General features: G+C 41.3%; 1 protein-coding gene and 1 pseudogene across 2 annotated transcripts; one reads left to right on the top strand and one right to left on the bottom strand.

Moving 5' to 3' along the window:
- Positions 1-1,452: 1,452 nt before the first annotated feature.
- ZNF582 (zinc finger protein 582) lies at positions 1,453-16,566 on the bottom strand. Of its 2 annotated transcripts, none has more exons than XM_023651491.2 (5): positions 16,276-16,566; positions 14,601-14,687; positions 13,213-13,339; positions 12,859-12,954; positions 1,453-3,864 (listed from the first exon to the last, which is right to left on the bottom strand). In XM_023651491.2, the coding sequence occupies exons 2-5, from the start codon at positions 14,607-14,609 to the stop codon at positions 2,546-2,548; spliced, it is 1,551 nt and encodes a 516-aa protein (XP_023507259.1). In that variant the 5' UTR covers positions 14,610-14,687; positions 16,276-16,566; the 3' UTR covers positions 1,453-2,545. The 2 variants fall into 2 exon arrangements, with proteins under 2 accessions (XP_023507259.1, XP_023507260.1); XM_023651492.2 differs by having other exon boundaries at positions 14,584-14,687; positions 16,276-16,404.
- On the top strand, positions 4,221-5,478 carry LOC138916025 (solute carrier family 25 member 36 pseudogene; annotated as a pseudogene).
- Positions 16,567-18,830: the final 2,264 nt, after the last annotated feature.

Below are 18,830 nucleotides of genomic sequence, written 5' to 3'. Positions count from 1 at the left end.
TTCTTACATCTTCAGGTTTTTGAATCATGAGGATATACTGCTTATTCAAGATGTTAAAGTTTTAAAATAGAAATGAAATAGAACAATTGAGAAGTACTAATTAAACACTATTTAGAGGAAAATTTCCTTAGGCTAGAAAAAAGACATGAGATTATTTAAACATATCCTGCTGAAGTTCCTGAATTCTAAGGACAGAAAGAAACTCTTGCCCAATGCAGGACAGAAGCAGTTACTGTGGTAGGCAGAATTATGGCCCTCCAAAGATGTCTCCATCCTTATCCCAGGAACTTGTGAATGTTATGTTACATGGCAAGGAGCAATTAAATTGCAGATAGAATTAAGGTTGTTAACCAGCTGACTTTAGGACAAGATTATCCTGGATTGTCCAGATGAGCCCACTGTAATTACAAGGGTCCTTAAAGAGGACTATAATAGTGCTCTCATTTTGCCCAAATAATGATTAAGAATGGGGAGATAACTACTACCCTAAGCTCAGTGGGAAGTTCCAATTTAGCAAGAGAAAAGAGGAATGATCAGCCAGCGAAGGAAAGATAAAGACCAAGATAACATAAATAGTACACACAATGTGAAATGAAAGGAATAAAATTAAATTATTACACTAAATAAAAATGTGAACTTCCCTGTAGAAAACAATTCATATTTTGAGTTTTAAAAAATCGGCTGTATGTTTTTTGTAAGAAATAACTAAAATGATGGGTTGAAAATAAATGGCTGGGCAAAAACATACCAGGTAAACAAAGATAAATCACTAATATTTGTATTACACAGTATGAAAATAAAATACCAAAAAGATTACACTAGGCTAAGTTTAGCAAACTTTTTATCTAAAGGACCAGACAGTAAATATGGGCTTCACGGCCACAGTCTTTGTTACAGCCACTCAGCTCTGCTGTTGTAGTGCAAAAGCAGTTGGAGACAATATGTAAATAAACGAGCATGGCTGTGTTCCAATAAAACTTGACTTATAAAACAGGAAGCAGCCCAGATTTGGTTTGTTGACCCCTACACTCGACAGAATGGGATATTATATAATAAAAGGTATGATTCATAAATAGGGGTAAAGTTACATGTCTTTATAGGTCAAACAACATAAAGAGTAAAAATCTCTGGAAATGCAAGATCTTAGTTAAAAAAACTCAGTTTTAGGAAATTCTGATCCAGTATACCAAATTATGTAAGAACAGGAGAATTTGATCATTATAATCCACTGACTTAAATAGAATCTTGTATCCAAAAAAAGTACAATATATTTTTTTCAGTGTTATGGGACACATACAAAAATCAATCCTGTACTTAGCCACAAAGAAAAATGTCAAATTCAAAAAAGAAGCTATTTTCAGGCCACATTTACCCATCATAATAAAATAAAACTTGAAGTTATGTTATTTAGGATGCTTTCGGCTGCAAGTTTACAAAATATCCAACTAAAAGTAACTTCAGCAATAAAGGTTTATTTTTCTTACATAACAAGGCATCAGAGAGCATTCCAGAATTGGCCTTGAAGCTGAATGTTGTCAGTGCTCTGGGTCAGCTTCTCTGAGATCCTGTTTCTCTTTTTAGTTCCAAGATGGCTGCAGCAGCTCCAGGTATCATATTCTCATAGGAAAATGTTTAAAAGCAAGAAATGATAGGGAAGGAGTCTTCCAAATATATCTGTCTTCTGAATGAGGAAAATATTTTCCAGAAGCCCCTATAGATCCTGGGAACACACTGGCCATATGGGCCATCCTGAGCTGCAAAGGAGGCTGAAAATTAGCATCTGACATCTTCAGATTCTAAGGCAAGACACAGATGCACCAACAGGAAGGGAAATTGGGTATGGCTGCTAGGTAGGCAACCAACCCCTTCTATCTGTGACAGAAGTTATAAAAGGCAACCCAAAACAATTAAACAATGTGGAAATTAAGAAACCCTGTTGTAAATTTAGTTTACTCTTGGATCAGGAAGAAATAAAAACTGAGATGATAAAGTAACAACCACTTTCTATGTCATCATTTTCGATTTTTATTTTCCATTAATTTGTTCTTTCATCATCTGAGTGTTTGGTATTCTCTTTTCTGGCTTCTTTCTTCTAATATTTTTCTGAAAGTGGTTAGTACATTCAGTATATTTGAGTATAATCTTTCAGGTTTTCATGTTTTGCGTGCATTGAAAGGCCATAAAAATTCCTGAGTAGCTTTAGCCACATCCCAGATCTCTCATTGTCATTCTTTTCATTACCATTCATGGTAACTGCATGATTTATTTCCTTGTTAACCAAGAGTAATTTGGCTTTTTTCTTTTTAATTTCCAAGAAAATTAAAACTTTTGGCTATTGTTAAAGTTATGACACTGTGGTTAGAAAATGTGATTCTAGAATGTGTTAGAGACAAAATTTTTTCCAACCTTTCCTTGCTTCTTTGACAAACATGGTCTAAACATTTTACATCCATGAAGTTTTTCTTCAGTATGAATATTATGACAAAGGACAGAGGAGAGCTCTGGCTGAAGGCATGCTCACTTGAATGAATAATTTGTGCTTAGCCTAAGCTAGTGGGCTCTTCCCATTACTTCCATTCACATGGTTGCTTGCTAACATAAATTCTCTGATGATTAATAAGGGATAAGTGCTGATGGAGGGCTTTTCTACATTTATTATATCCACTTGTGTTTCTTTATTATGCACCTTTAGATGTTGAATAGTTGAATCATGATTTATAGTCCTCTCACATTCCTTATATTCATAAGGCTTTTCCTCAGTATGAATTACCTGATGTTGAATCAGTTGTGAACAATGACTAAAGGCCTTCCCACATTCCTTACATTCATATGGTTTCTCACCCGTATGAATTCTATAATGTACAGTAAGATGGGAGACCCGTTTGAAAGCCCTACCACAGACCTTACATTGGTAGGGTTTCTCTCCAGTGTGAATTCTCTGATGTTGCTTAAGTTGTGAGCTCACCCTAAAGGTTTTCCCACATGCCTTACATTCATAGGGTTTTTCACCAGTATGAATTCTCTGATGTCGAATAAGAGTTGAGCCTTGATTAAAGGCCTTCCCACATTCCTTACATTCATAGAGTTTCTTGCCAGTATGAATAGTCTGATGTTGAATTAACTGAGACCGATGACTAAAGGTCTTCCCACATTCCTTGCATGCATAGGGTTTTTCACCAGTATGAATTCTGTAATGTACTTTAAGATGTGAGATCCGATTGAAGGCCTTGCCACATTCCTTACATTGATAGGGTTTCTCGCCAGTATGAATTCGCTGATGTTCAATCAGCTGTGAGCTTCGACTAAAGGCCTTTGCACAGTCCTTACATTCATAAGGTTTCTCACCAGTATGAACTCTCTGATGTTGTATGAAATTTGAGCCAGAATTGAAGGCCTTTCCACATTCCTTACATTCATAGGGTTTCTTGCCAGAATGAATATTCTCATGTTGAATTAGTCGTGAGCCATATTTAAAGGCCTTCCCACATTCCTTACATTTATAGGGTTTCTCATTACTATGAATTCCTTGATGATTAATAAGGAGGTCCTCTTGCCAGAAGTCTTTTCTACATTCATTATATCCATAGGGTTTTTCTCCAGTATGAATTTTGTGATAAAAAGTAAGGGATGCTTGCTGGTCGAAAGTAGACATTTCTTCATGACTGATTATCATTTGACTCAAATGTCCATCTGGATTTCCCTGTTGTCTGTCAAGGTGGCTTCTGCATTCCCAATCATCTTGGAAGCTCAAGCACTCAAGACCATAACTTGTAAGGCTTTCCATTATCTCCCACCGGGGTGACTGTGTTTCATAAATGTGCTGCTTTGGAGATAATTCCTTGGTATCATACCTGGACTCCAATACTGAAAAAGAACAAAACAGCAACTATGTGTTTGCTTTTTCCTTTTGCAGAAAAAGGAACTTCTATAGTAAAAACTAGAAAGTTTAGACTTAATACCTATAAACTCTTGAATGTGTCTAAGCAATTAGGAAATGGACGAGTAGAACAGAGAAAGAGGAAATACCATAAATTGAGAGGAAGTAATCAGAGAGAAAGACTCTATAAGGGTAGTTCTAAAATGTTAGTGTGGATCAGAATCATCTCTGAACCATGTTTTAAAAAAAATGAGTGTTTCTGTGAAAACCTAGAAAAGACAAATATAACCTAGAGTGACAGAAAACAAATTGTTGGTTACCTGGGGCTAGGCTATGAGCAACTATGTGGGAGGAGCACAAGGGAACCTTTCAGGGTGATGAAAATGTTCCCTATCTGGTCTGTAGTGGTAGTTACGTAACTGTATACATTTGATAATACTCATAAAAATATTATACTTAAAATGCATGCATTTTGTTGAATATAAATTATATCTCAATAAAGTTGATTTTAAAAAATGATGGAGGGGGGTGGCTGGATCCTTGTCTGGTCAGAGGAACACAGTGGTGCATATGCTTGCCAGCGGATGTGGTGGTACAGGAGGCCATTCGCACACATCCACTGGAAGGTGTAATAACACATCTGTGGTCTTCTGTTGTGATGCTTTCTATCTCTGAAGTTTAGCTGAACATCATAGCTAGAGCTAGTGTCAACTGGACCAGCCTCTCCTGGATCTTTCCACTGCCTGAAGGTGACCTTGGGAAAAGCAGTCTTGTTCCTTGTTTAAGAGGATTAGGCTCCAGTTTATTGGGGATTGCCTCTTCCAGAACATTCTTTGCCGCTTATTCAAACTGCAAGGAAAAGTTGAATGGTGTATTTGATCCTGATTCTGCCCCATGCATGGTTTTGGCTGCAGTGGCTTATTTTACTACAATCACAGCAACCAATCCCATTTGGCTACTAAAGAGTTGGTTACAGCCTGATGCAAGGAACCATGGGAAAAAGCAAATGGGTGCTTTTGAATGTGCTCATGAAGTGTATTAGACAGATGACCCAAGAGGACTTTATAGGGGCATGTCTGCTTCATATGGTAGCATATCAGGGACTGTTATTCATTTGGTTATTTGTGAAAATATTAAGCAGAAACTACTGGAATAAAAGATTACTTCGATGATGGAAGATGATAAGGAGTCTGTGAAAGAAGCATCATTTTGTGAGAATGATCTTGTGTCACCTCAGAAACCTGTGCCACAATCACAGTGCATCCATGTGAAGCTGTAACAAGACTATGTGAAGAGGGCACAAAGTAAAGATATTTTTTCAAACACCACGTTTGGTTGTTCAAGAGGAAGGTTAGGGGTCTCTTTACTATGGTCTAACAACTTTGGTCAGACAGATTCCAAACAGCCATTATGTTGGCTACCTATGAACTGGTGGTCAGTTTACTCAATGGTTAGCAACATCCAACTGCCATCCTATAAAGAAGGACAACCAAAAGATTGCAGTGGACCATGGAATATTAAAGCCAGCTTGGTGGACAGAAGAAAATTAGTTTGGGAACATGTAACTATGCCCAAATGGAAGTTTGGTTTTAGGAATTAAAGTGATCACACACTCCTTGGTCTTTTTGGCAATGTCAGGGCCAACCCAGTGGCGTAGCAGTTAAGTTCACATGCTCTGCTTTGGCGGCCTGAGGTTCACTGGTTCAGATCCCAGGCACAGACCTATACCCCACTCATCAAGCCATGCTGTAGCAAGCATCCCACATATAAAGTAGAGGAAGCTGGGAATGGATGTTAGTTCAGGGCCAGTCTTCCTCAAAAAAAACCCCCCAAAACAAAACCAAAAAACCCTCAGCTGCCCCTACAGGCATAAACTAAAAGCACTCCTCTCTCCAAACTGCCACTTTTTCTACCACAGACACCTAACACAGTTGAGTTTTGTTGATTTATGGCAGTCAGAGTATAGTATTGTTTATTCCATGAGCACTTCTGCACTCATCTAAATTAAGATAGTACTGACAGTCATAATTTTCTAACTTCTGGCTTCTGTTCAACTCCCTGTAGAGTTGCAAAATAGCAATAAAAGAAGTGAGGTCCTCTGTATTATTTTCACATTTTCCTGACAGGACCTGACAGAGTTATTTTAAAAGTTAATTATATAACATTAATAGTCACTGTTTTTGGACAACCAATTAAATAATGTCTACAAATCTTATGTACAGTCTTAGCATTAAAATGTTTGGTTTCATCATATGCAACCTCAAGGGATCCCAAATGGCCAAAATAATCTTGAAGAACAAAGTTGGTCTCACATTTCCTTATTTCAAAACATATTACAATGCTACAGTAATCAAAACAGTGTGGTACTGGCATAAACGCAAACATACAGACCAATGGAACAGAATAAAGAACCCAGAAATAAACCTTTATGCATATGGTCAAATGATCTTCAAAAAGGGTGCCAATGGATGTTAGCTCAGGGCCAGTCTTCCTCAGCAAAAAGAGGAGGAATGGCAGCAGTTAGCTCAGGGCTAACCTTCCTCAAAAAAAAAAAAAAAGGGTGCCAAGACCACAAAATGGGGAAAGAATAGTCTCTTCAACAAATGGTGCTGAGGCAATTGGATATGCACATGCAAAAGAATGAAGCAGGACCCTTACCTTACACCATATACAAAAATTAACTCAAAATGGATTAATGACCTAAATGTAAAACCTAAAACTGTAAAGCTCCTAGAAGAAAACATAGGAGGAAAGCTTCATGACATTGCATTTGGCAATGATTTCTTGGATATGGCACCAAAAACACAGGCACCGAAAGCAAAAACAGACAAGTGGAACTACTAATCATCACTATCATTAGAAAAATGCATACCAAAACTAAGAGATATTTCCTCACAGCTATTAGGATGGCCACTATCCAAAAAAAAAAAAAAAAAAAAGACCAGAAAACAACAAGTCTTGACAAAGATGTGAAGAAATTGGAACCCTTTGGTGGAAATGTAAAATGGTGCAGTCCGTATGGAAAACAGTATGGTGGCTCCTAAAATAATTGAAAACAGAATTACCACATATGATCCAGAAATTCTCTTCTGGGTATATATCTGAATGAACAGAAAGCAGAATCTGCAAGAGATATCTACACTTCCATGTTTGTTGCAACATTATTCACAAAAGCCAAGAGGTGGAAGCAACCCAAATGTCCATCAACAGATTAATGGATAAAAAAATCGTGGCTGGGGCCAGCCCTGAGGCATCTGGCATGCTCCGCTTCAGTGGCCCAGGTTCATGGGTTTGGATCCCGGGTGCAGACCTACACCACTCAACAAGCCATGCTGTGGTGGCACCCCACATACAAAATAGAAGAAAATGGGGACAGCTGTTAGCTCTGGGGCTAATCTTCCTCAGGCAAAAAAAAAAAAAAAAAAAAAAAGAGGAAGACTGGCAACAGATGTTAGCTCAGAGCAAATCTTCCTCACTAAAAAAAAAAAAAAAAAAAACCTGGCATATACATACAGCCTTAAAATGGAAGGAAATCCTGTCACATGCTACAATATGGATGAACCTAAAGGACATAATGCTAAGTGACAGAAGCTAGACAGAAAAGACCCCATATTATACGATTCTGTTTATGTGAAATATCCACAAAAAGCAAATCCATAGAGACAGAAGGCAGATCAGTGGTTGCCAGGAGCTGGGGGGAGGCAGAAATAAAGAATGACTGCTTAATGGCTACAGGGTTTCCTTTTGGGGGTATGTCTAGGAAAAACACACTTCTCAACACAGCTCTGCTCTCCATACTTTACTTCTGACACTTTTGGTCACCAAATATGTGTGGGTTTTTCCCTCACACCAAGCAATTCTCCAACTCTCTGGCAGATACTGACTGGGCGACTTACAAATTTAAGTCAATTCTGACACTATCTGTGTCAGATCCCACAGACTAAGGGCTCAGTCCCACAAGACTGCCTCTGCCTGCCCCATAAATTGGAGGTTCCCATGACCCCCTTCCTGGGGTTCAATCATTTACTAGAACGGCTCACAGAATTCAGGAAAACAGTGTACTTACTAGACTACCAGTTTATTACAAAGGATGTAACTCAGGAACAGCCAGATGGAAGAGAGGCACAGGGCAAGACATGGGGGAAAGGACGTGGAGCTTCCATGCTGTGTCTGGGTGCCACCCTCCCAGCACCTCCGTGTGTTCCCCAAACTGCAGGCTCTCTGAACCCCATACTTTAGGGGTTTTTATGGAAGTTTCATAACATAGGCATCACTGATTAAATCACTGGCCAGTAGTGATTAACTCAACCTCCAGCCCCTGTCCCCTCCCTGAAGGTTGCGGGGTGGAGCTGAAAGTTCCAACCCTCTCATTGCATAATTAGTTCCCCTCTCAACCAGCCCTCATCCTGAAGCTATCCAGGAGATCCCAGCCACTAGTCATCTCCTTAGCATATAAGGAGATACTTATGCCTTCAGAGAGTCCAAGGGTTTTAAGAGCTGTGTGCCAAACAGAGATGAAGACCAAAAATATATTTCTTGTTATAAATCACAATATCACAGGGTGATAAAAATATTCTGACACTAGATAATGGTGACAGTTGTACAACACTGTATATATAATAAATGCCAATAAACTATACACTTTAGGAAGGTGAATTTTGTTATATATATTTTACTGTAACTTAAAAAAAAATTAAAAAGGAACACTTTCCAGAAAAATTATAAATTACCACAATTGGCTCAAGAATGCAACACTTGAATGTTTATAGAGTCGTTATTCAGTATTAGGAGTTTAGTATTAGGTCTACTCATACAATCCAGAGTTTATAGATTGAAAGAAAAAAACTTAAAATATGAAAAGGTGAGTATTTTTTTAACCTAATAAAATATCCCTATCTCATTCCTAAATCTGATATTATGCTTAATGAGAAGACACTAAAAATATTCCTATAGGTTGAGAACAAGATTAATATGTAAATATCGCCATTAACATTGTTCTGGGAGTACTACATAATCAGCATCCTAATCAAGCAAGAGGTAGAAAATGCAAAAACGTTTTCACTATTTGCAGATGATATAATTGAATACTTGGAGTGCTCAAGAGAATTATGTGAAAAACTGTCATAAACAGAAAATTCAGTAAGTTGGGTTAGCTACAAAATTAATCTGAAGATATAAATGGCTTTTGTCATATATAAAAAATAACAAGTTGGAGTATACTGTGGATGAATGCCATATTATATTATGGATTATGCCATTTCCAATAGCAGCAATAAATATAAAATACCAAAGAATAAATGTAGTAAGAAATGTACAAGATCTATATAAAGAAAATGTTAAAACCTTCATCAGGGATGGACATCAATGAAGGGAAAAGCCTATTGTGTTCTTCAAGAGAAGACGCTACATAATAAATCAGTTTTCTCCCAAATGAATCTATAAATTTACCATGATCTCAGTAAATTTATAATTTACTAATTACAACAAGTAAAAAAAAAATTATATAATTTTGTTTTTGGAAATCAGTATTCTGACTCTAAAGTTCAGCTCAGGGGCTGGCCCAGTGGCATCGCGGTTAAGTTCGCATGCTCTGCTTTGGTGGCCTGAGATTTGCTCATTTGGATCCTGGGCACAGACCTACACACCACTCATCAAGCCATGCTGTGGCGGCATCCTACACAGAAGAACTAGAAGGATTTACAACTAGGATATACAACTATGTACTGGGGCTTTGGGGAGAAAAAAGAAGATTGGCAACAGATGTTAGCTTAGGACCAATCTTCCTCACCAAAAAAGGATACCTTAAAATAAATACATAAATAAAGTTCAGCTGGAAAAATAAATGAGACTAGCCAAGAAAATTCTGAAAATAAGAATGAAGAGGGACTAATTCTACTGGATATTTAAAATACATTTAAACCCTCAATAATTAAAACAGTATGGGATGGACACACATGGTTAGAGAGATTAAGGAGGTAGAATAAAAAGTCCAAAAATAGATCCAAATACAGTGTTACAACAGCAGATGATAAAGGTGGCTCTACAGACAGTGGTAAAACGATCAAGTTAGTTAATAAATGCTGTTTGAATAACTCCATAACAATCTGGAAAGCAACGTGAAATCACAACTTAAGAGTGGGATAAATTCCATACAGATCATAAATAACATCATAAATAAATTAGAGAAAATCATAGGAGACTCGTTTTATAACCTCAGAAGGGGAAGTCCTCTTTAAATATGACACAAACCCACACATCTAAGGAGTAAAAAAATTGAGCACCTCAAACAAATATGTGCCGTCACAACTCAAAAGACAAAACAAAAGCACAAATCTATTCTCTGACACTATAGGGGTGGTGGGCAGAATAACAGCCCCCGAAGCTGCCCACGTCCTCATCCCTGGCACCGTGAGTATGGGAGGTGACACGGCAGCACATGCCTTCTCTCCCAGTGCTCACTCCACAGCTGACCTCACCCACTCCCAGGGGCCGATGACCATGTCAGTGTGGATGAATCGACCATACCTGTAATGCTTAGTTCTTTGCTCCCCATCTGAAATTCTCTTACAGTTCACTGTACTTTGTGGAAACTGTTTATCGATATGTTTTTGGTCTCATGTCACACTGTAACTTTGGTTCTCAGTCAGGGAAGATTCTCCCCACAGGAGACATCTGGCAATGTCTGGAGATGTTGATGGTTGTCACAAATGAGGGGAGGGGTCTACTGGCATCTAGTGAATAGAGTCCAGGGAGGCTGCTAAACATCCTGTAATGCACAGGATAGCCCCCACGACAAAGAGTTATCTCGCCCAAAATGTCAACACTGCTGAGGTTGAGAAACCCCCACTCAGAGCAGGAGCACCCCAGGCAGAGGGGACAGTGAGGGAAGAGGCCCCGAGACAGAAGCCTGCTTGCCATGCCAAAGCTGGGGCTGGTAAACTCGTATCATCTGCTTTCGAGCTACCACGGCAGAGCTGGGTAGCTGTGACAGAGACCAGACAGCTGGCAAAGCCTAAAATATTTACAGTCCAGCCCTTTAAAGAAAACACTGGCCAACCCCTATGTGAAAGAAACAGCAAAGAGGCTTGTGTGGCTGTAACGGAATGAGCAACAGGGAGAGTGGCAGGAGATGAAATCAGAGGGGAGGCAGATCATACAGAGCAACACAGACCAACAGAACTTTCTGTGATACTAATATGTTCTAGTCTGTGCTGTCCAATATGGCAGCCACCAGCCACACATGGCTACTGAGCATCTGAAATGCGGCCAGGGTGACTGTGGAATGGAATGTTACATTTTATTTAGTTTTAGTTAGAACTAAAATTTAAATGGCACATGTGGCTGGTGGCTTCTATATTGGACAAAGACATAGCGCTTGCTAGTCCATGGTATCAATTTTGGGGTTTCTCTTAAGTGAAATGGGGTGTCTTTGGCAGGTTTTGAGCAGGATACATCCTCGCTGAAGTTTTGTTTTGTTTCAAATATTTTTTTTTGGTGAGGAAGATAGGCCATGAGATAACATCTCTTGCCAATCTTCCTCTGTTTTTTGCTCTCCCCAAAGCCCCAGTACATAGTTGTATATCCTAGTTGTAGGTCATTCTAGTTCTTTGTAGGATACCGCTACAGGATGGCTTGATGAGCAGTGTGTAGGTCCGCGCCCAGGATCAGAACTGGCAAACCCTGGGCTGCTGAAGCAGAGCATGTGAACTTAACCACTCAGCCACAGGGCTGGCCCCTCTCACTGAAGTTTTGAGAAGGTCAGTCTGGCTGCTGTGTGGATAATACAATGTAGTGGACAAAAGTGGAAGCAGAGGACGGGGAGGAGGCTACTGCAATAGTCCAAGCCAAAGATGACGGTAGTGTGGATGTGCATGGTAGCAGTGGTGTTGGTGAGAAGTAGTTAAATTCTGGATATATTTTGAGGTAGAGCTAACAGGATTTGCTGACAGACTGACTAAGAGTGTAAGAGAGGAGTCAAGGATGCTTCAAGAGTATTTGACTTGAGTAAGTAGTAGAATCGAGTCCCCTGTTAGTAAAGTGCAGAAGAAAGGGGAAGAGTAGATTTGCTAGGGAGGATCGAGGACTCCCTTTTGGACTTGTTAAGTTCGAAGTACCTGGTGAACATCCAAGTGGACATGATGAGAAGGCGTTGGTTATACGTATCTGGGGTTTCAGGGAGAAGCTGAAGGTGAAGGTAGTAACTCAGGCTGTCCAACAGAACTTTTGGCAATGATGGAAATGTTCTGTATCTGCGTTATTCGATACAAAGTGGCTACTAAACATTTGAAATATGACAAGTGCAACGGAGGTAATGAATTTTAAAATGTATTTAATTGTAATTAATTTAAATGTCAATAGCCACAGGAGGCCAGTAGCTCCATATTAGACAGCACAGGTATGAATGGTATTTATAGCTTGGTAATGGAGGTCCTGGGGAATGGAAATAAACAGAAAAGAAGAGGCTGAAGTCTGAGACCTGGGGTGCTCAAACATTTAGAAATGGTGAGAAGATCCAAGAAAGAAGGCTGAGGATGGTTTTTTGTTTTTTGGTGAGGAAGATTTGCCACAAGCCAACATCCATTGCCAGTCTTCCTTTTTTTCTTTTTATGTGGGCTACCACCACAGCATGGCTGCTAACAGACGAGTGGTATAGGTCCGCGCCTGGGAACTGAACCCAGGCTGCCAAAGCAGAGCACGCCAAACTTAACCAATAGGCTACTGGGGCTGGCCCCTGAGGATGGCTTATGATGTAGGCAAGAACAAGAGGTAGTGATGACCCAAACACACAGAACTATTTCAGGAAGGAAGAGGCAACCACTTTTGTCAAATGCTGCTGACAAGCTAAGGAAGATGATGACTGGGATCTGACCTCTGAGTTTGGCAACTTGGAAAATTTTCTAACTCAAAGGGCCTGCTTCCTTGCAGACCACCTGGATGGTTATCTGCGATGGCTTCTCTCTCCCCACACAGGCCTCACTCACCTGGGCACAGGCCTCCTGTCGCCACTTTCTCCACCATCCAGGGCTCTTTGCCTTGCTCCAAGAAGGAGATCACATCAGGTTTGGAAATGGCAAGACCTGGATTTGAAGAAAAAACATGCCACTGGGTTATGGTGTGGGTCCCCAGAATTATGATGCAGGGCCTGGTCATCAATCAGGAAAGGCAGTTGCAAGAAGAGCCAGGAAAAGATGTGACAGTCACCTGAGGGTTAGGGAAGATGTAGCTTCAGCCCATGGAGCTGCCTTTTAACCGCTCAAAAGGCACCCCGAAATTGACAAGGAAGGAACACAAGTGCCCGAGGGTAATGTCCAAATTAAGAGGCCAGGTCACCTTACCCAGTGAGACAAGGTTGCTATAGGTTTCCAACATCACGTCTCTGTACAAATCCCTCTGAGCAGGTGCCAGCCATTCCCACTCTTCTTGGGAGAAGACTACAGCCACATCCCTGAACAAGTCTGACCCCTGGAACAACAGGCAGGTGTGATATATGCATATTTCAAGGAAATGTTTCTCGGTGGGATGAGAGGAGATGGAGGGGGTCTTTGCAGGAATGGGTGTTCTGGTGAAAAGGAAGGCTGGAGGCCTCCAAAGTGAACACGTGACAGGAGAAAATGGGCCTGAGTAAAACAGAATGTTCAAATGCTCTTGAACTTTCCTTTTTACTACAAACCAAAGCTCTTATACCCAGGTCTGGGATGAAAATTAAAACCCAGCAAAATGGAGTTTTCCCAATTTTGACAAAAACAGTGTAATAAAGCACATGGCCTACTCTGTCCTTGGCATGTCTACAGTCTCAATGTGAAACCTATAATTTCTACTTTTATGGAATAATCAAAAAGGCCAGACCAACAATTTTTGATAGACTTACCCCTGAATATTCTATTAAAGAAATATTTTCTATCTTAGAAAATAGGATTTTCATGTAAGTTGAGAATTGCTTGAAGACATAGATTCATCATTATGTCAGAACATATCACAAGTATTTTTCCTTATGAGAAAATTCCTGAACTAAGATTACTTTTACTAGCTGTACAATTTTCTATCTAGTGGAAAAAATGACTTAACTCTTCTCTTGTTTTCAATGCAAAGATTGGATCGGATCTCTGAAGGCTCTTCCGAGCACTGACTATCCAGATTCTGAACGATTCAGCCCTCTCGCTGATGGTCTCCCAGTCCCTAGCTCTGCCCTTCTCTTGCTCTTAAGCTGAAGAAGCTGATGGAAAATGACCCAGATTCAAATGCTCTGTTCAACCCCAAAGTGGACCTTAATCCTGGCATCTAATCTCTCAAGAATTCCCAGCTGAGCCTCAAGTACACACCCAACCATCAATACCTCCCAAAGCAGGAGACTGAGCCCTACACTGAAATCGAGACCAACCAAGACCTGTTCCCTTGCTTTCCTATGGGATGTTCCTCATAAGTATTCATCTCTATTTCATCAAACCTCGGTTCCTCTAAGGGATGCTCTCAAGTTATACAGGGAAATGATTTCTGCTCCATCTGGCCTCCTGGCAGAATGACAAGCCATCAGAAGATGTGGGATGCTATACAGAATAAATCCATGGGCATTGGTCAGAGTGGAGAGGGCAAGGGGAGAGGGTACTAGCTGCCTGGTTTTTTAATTCCTGAAAATGGGAACCTCTGAGAACCAGATTCCTGGATAAAACCAGGTGAGAAGCTTCAGGATAAGGAAAGCAAATATTTACATGATTTTAAAACTCACGAGGGACATGACTTTTAGAATTCCATGGGCTGATGGGTCGTCCTCCTGGTTCCTCTTGGGGAAGGGCAGAGTCCTGAGATGGCAGAGCTGGAGGAGGAAAGAGCAAACATGAGGCCAGGCTTGCCTCACAGCTCCCAGAATGCCACAGTTACAAGTAAACCCTTAACTCCCACCCCCACAAAAACTAGAGAGAGTTAAGACAAACTGTGGCCCTCACCCAATTCCAGGAAACCCAGTTTTAACTCCTGCAAGGAGACAGGGAACCAGTGGCTCTTTCTCTCCCATTTCCCCTAAATACCCAGAGAACTCCATCTTGTTACTGATGCAAATCTGAGGTTGGGATGCTCACACCTGGGACAGTGACTGAGATCACATGGTGTCCCAAGGACAAGGAAGGCTGTCCTCAGGCCAGGGAGCACAGTCTGCCTGAACTGCATCAGCCCAGCCCACAACGAAGCCTTTCCAGAACCAGACCATTTAACTCTCTCATGCCCACAATGTAACGCCCTCAAGTCTCCCTGGCTCTTTATCCAACTTCCAAATTCACAAAGAACCCCACAGCACTACCTAAGGCCTGTTGGACGCCACTTTGTGGACCCTGCCTTGAGTCAACAAATGGGGTGTGGTTGCAATGGGCAAATTAGATGGAGCAGGCCCAGTATTCCATTACCATCACATAAATATGCCCCTGCACGGAGACATTACAGTGAGCAAAGCTGAATGCACAATATTTGCTGAAACACAAAATTAGTACATAACAGTCCTTGACAAGTAGGCAAGTGGTTGAATCATTTTTGGCACAGCCGTATGACAGATGCCAAGCAACTATCAAAAATGATGTGGGGCAACATTAACCCACAATGAAAGATATTCACAACTGGACCCTTTGTACAACATGAGAACATTCAGCAAAAGAAGTCAAACCCACCCACCTACTAACATGAGCTAAAAACCCAAAAAACAAAAACAAAACTGGAATAGAAAATATCCAAGTATTAAGACAGATGTCATTTAACCACTTCTTGAGTTCATCATTATACTAGTAGCATTTTATAAAGGAACTTAGGACAGTGCCTGGCATGTTACAAATATTTAATTCTAAATGTGTAAATGAGATAATTATGAACCTTAATATCATGTAATAGGCATTTTTCCTTACTATGACCACTGTTTCAGCATTATTTGTATTAGCTGTATAATGTTTTATTGTATGAGTGGCCCGTGATTTACTCAACCATTTCCCTCTTGTTGGACATAGATTTTGAACAAGATTATCTAAAATGTTCCCAAGTATAAGCCTCTGCTTCTAAACTAGTGGTTCCAAATCTTTTGGGGTCTTGCTCTTTGAGAATCTCATGAAACAAGACTTCGTCCCAGATTTGGAAAAAAAAAAAAAAGACACGCGTAAAAATGAATGTAAAACATCCACAGGCATTTTCAGGGGGTTGGGACCCCTCCACACCACCTAGAGGCTCCAAGGACCCGCGCTATGAGCCTAGACGCAGAAAGGGAGCGCTAGCGGGGGCCGATGGGAAATGTAGTCCAGAGCCGGGAAAGCCGCAGACCGACGCTGGGGCGAGACGTTCCGGTTCTTCCCAGGCCCGAGTCCCGCCCGACCGCGGCGCCCCCTCCCGCAAGGACCTCGGAGCGTCTGGCACGCTCCAAAGCCCCTCACCTGCCGCCACCTCAGATCCAGGTGCCACCACAGTCGCGCCTCCCGTAACCCCGCGCGCGCTTTCCCCTCGGCACCGGCGGACCTGCCGCCTGGAGCCGGAAGACGGCGCAGACGCACAACACCCCGCCGGTGCTGCGTCGCGATTGGGCCAGCTCCGCAGTCTCTTCTGGGAAACGTAGTTTCTAGGAGTAAAGGCCGAAGTGAAGCCCCAAAGCGGATCTCGCGATGTTTCGGGGTGGGCGGGGCCCGTGCGCGTGTGGGGGACCCTGGGGGACTCGACGGAGCTGTTCGATGGCAGCGGTCGCCGTGCGAAGGTCTGTGTCGTGGCGGGTGCGGCCTGCGCGGGATCCTCTCTCTGATTGCGGGTGACTGTGGGTCACCGTGTGTGCGGGGTTCCTGTGACGGTGCCTGTCGTTTCTGGTTCTGACTTGGTCGTTGAGTGTGTGACCGGAGCCCCTCAGCGCTGGCTGCACGCTGGCGTGTGACTGTGAAACCTGTGTCTGTGTGAAATTTTTCTCACCTATTAAATCACCATTTCCGTGGAGCAGCCATTTTACCAGGAGGTTTGGAGGGAGGAAAAAGCCCAAGAGTTTATCTGGTAACTAGTTTTAAGCCTTCCATCTAAGCCGAAATAAATGTAGATCGTGAGGGGGAATGCAAAAGCGGCAGGTGTGTTTTCAATGCGATGCAAGGAGTTTTCTGTTATGAGGTGACGTGTCTCGGCCAAGTCCCCTCCTGCCACAGGGGCTCACCTCTGGGGTGTGAGGGTGTGAGAAGCCCTGGACTCGACTCGTCCTGTCCGTCGGGGTCCGGGGTCCCCGTGCTGGTCGGGCCCGTCCTGCCTGGTCTCCGAGGGGAAAGGTTCCCTGTGGTACCTTTGTCCTCGAGCCGGGCCCAGCGTCCTGAGCTCTGGTCTCTGGGTTTGATCTTGTTTCCGTTAGAACATGTACTCTTGTGCCTGCCTTCTTGAAACGTTTTATCTGACATTTGTTCGTGTCCATGTTGCTGCAAGGATGTCAGTTCCTCTAAGTTAGTTTAGAAATTTAATTTAAACCCAACAAAAATGCCAACGCTGTCTTTCACCTTGGAAATACACAAGTTGACACTAAAGGTCAAATAAAAAAATAAACATGCGAGAATGGCTGGGAATACTCCAAGAAAGGAAAGATGTGAGATGTGCTGACGCTGCCAGATATTAAAGCATTCTAGAAAGCTTCTATAATTATAACTGCGGTATTGGCTCAGGAATTGTCAGACCAGTAGAAGAGAGTAGAAAGTCCAGAAACATTATCAAATACAGAGGGAAATTTAGTGTATAATAAGGGCGGCAAATCATTGGGGTAAAAATGGACTTTTTAATAAATAATCTTGGAGAATAACTGGATAGTCATTTGGAAAAAGAAAATTGGACTCATACCTCACATCATGCAAAAGAATAAGCCCCAAATTGATCAGAGGTCTAAATTAAACCATACAGGTACCAGACGTGTACAGAGATGAGTTCCATATAGCCTGGATGTATGGAAAAACTATGACTCAAAAGTCCAGATTTAAAGATTGCTATCTTTGAGAACATAAAACTAAAGCACTTTTATAAGGCAAAATGCACCAAAAGTAAAGGCAAAAGACAAATGACAAACAAAAGATATTTATGACTCTATATATTTCAGATAAGGAGCTAGTAGTCCTAATGTATAACAACAAAAAACAAAACAAAAAATGCAAATAACTTCTGACCTCAGCTTAGATTTTTTTGGTAATAGCATTGTGGTGGCGATTTGGAAACTATTTTGTATACATTGTAAGATTGATCACGTGAATAAATATACTGTATTGGTTTGTTGGGAGCCAGTGTTTTACTGTGGGAGAAGAGAAATAGAAAGCAAGCGTAAAACCTGTGGTGTTGAATTCGTGTGAACTCATCATTAAAAATGTGTGTACCTCACCCAGGTGATAAGGTTAATAGCCATAGTGATGTCATCCTGATAGCAAGTACTTTTGATAAGATGTGATGAAAATGGCACCTTACTTCTATGGTCTTCCTCTCAAAAACACATAACACCAGTCTAATGACAAAACATCAAATAAATGCCAATTCAGGAAAATTCTACAAAATATCTGACCAGGGGCTGTCCCGGCGGCCTGGTGGTTAAGTTCATGTGCTCCGCTTCTGTGGCCTGGTATTTGCAGGTTTGGATCCAAGGCACGGACCTAGCACTGCTCGAACCACCCTGTGGCAGCATCCTACATACAAAATAGAGGGAGATTGGCACAGATGTTAGCTCAGAGCCAATCTCCCTCACACACACACACAAATGTATCTGATTAGAACCCCTCAAAACTGTGAAAGTCATTAAAAACGGAAATTCTGAGCAACCATCACAACCAAGAGGCGCCTAAGGGGACATGACTACTATAAATATTGTGGTATCCTGGATGAGATCCTTGAACAAAAAAAGGACATTAGATAAAAACTAAGAAAAAATAAAGTGTGGACTTTAGTTAATAATAATGTATCAATGTTGCTTCATTAATTTTACCAAAAATACCATACT

This window comes from Equus caballus, chromosome 10 (genome assembly GCF_041296265.1).
Source record: "Equus caballus isolate H_3958 breed thoroughbred chromosome 10, TB-T2T, whole genome shotgun sequence".
NCBI classification, from domain to species: Eukaryota; Metazoa; Chordata; class Mammalia; order Perissodactyla; family Equidae; genus Equus; species Equus caballus.
The sequence above is the reverse complement of the archived record's forward strand: the minus strand, read 5'-3'. Positions and strand labels throughout refer to the sequence as shown.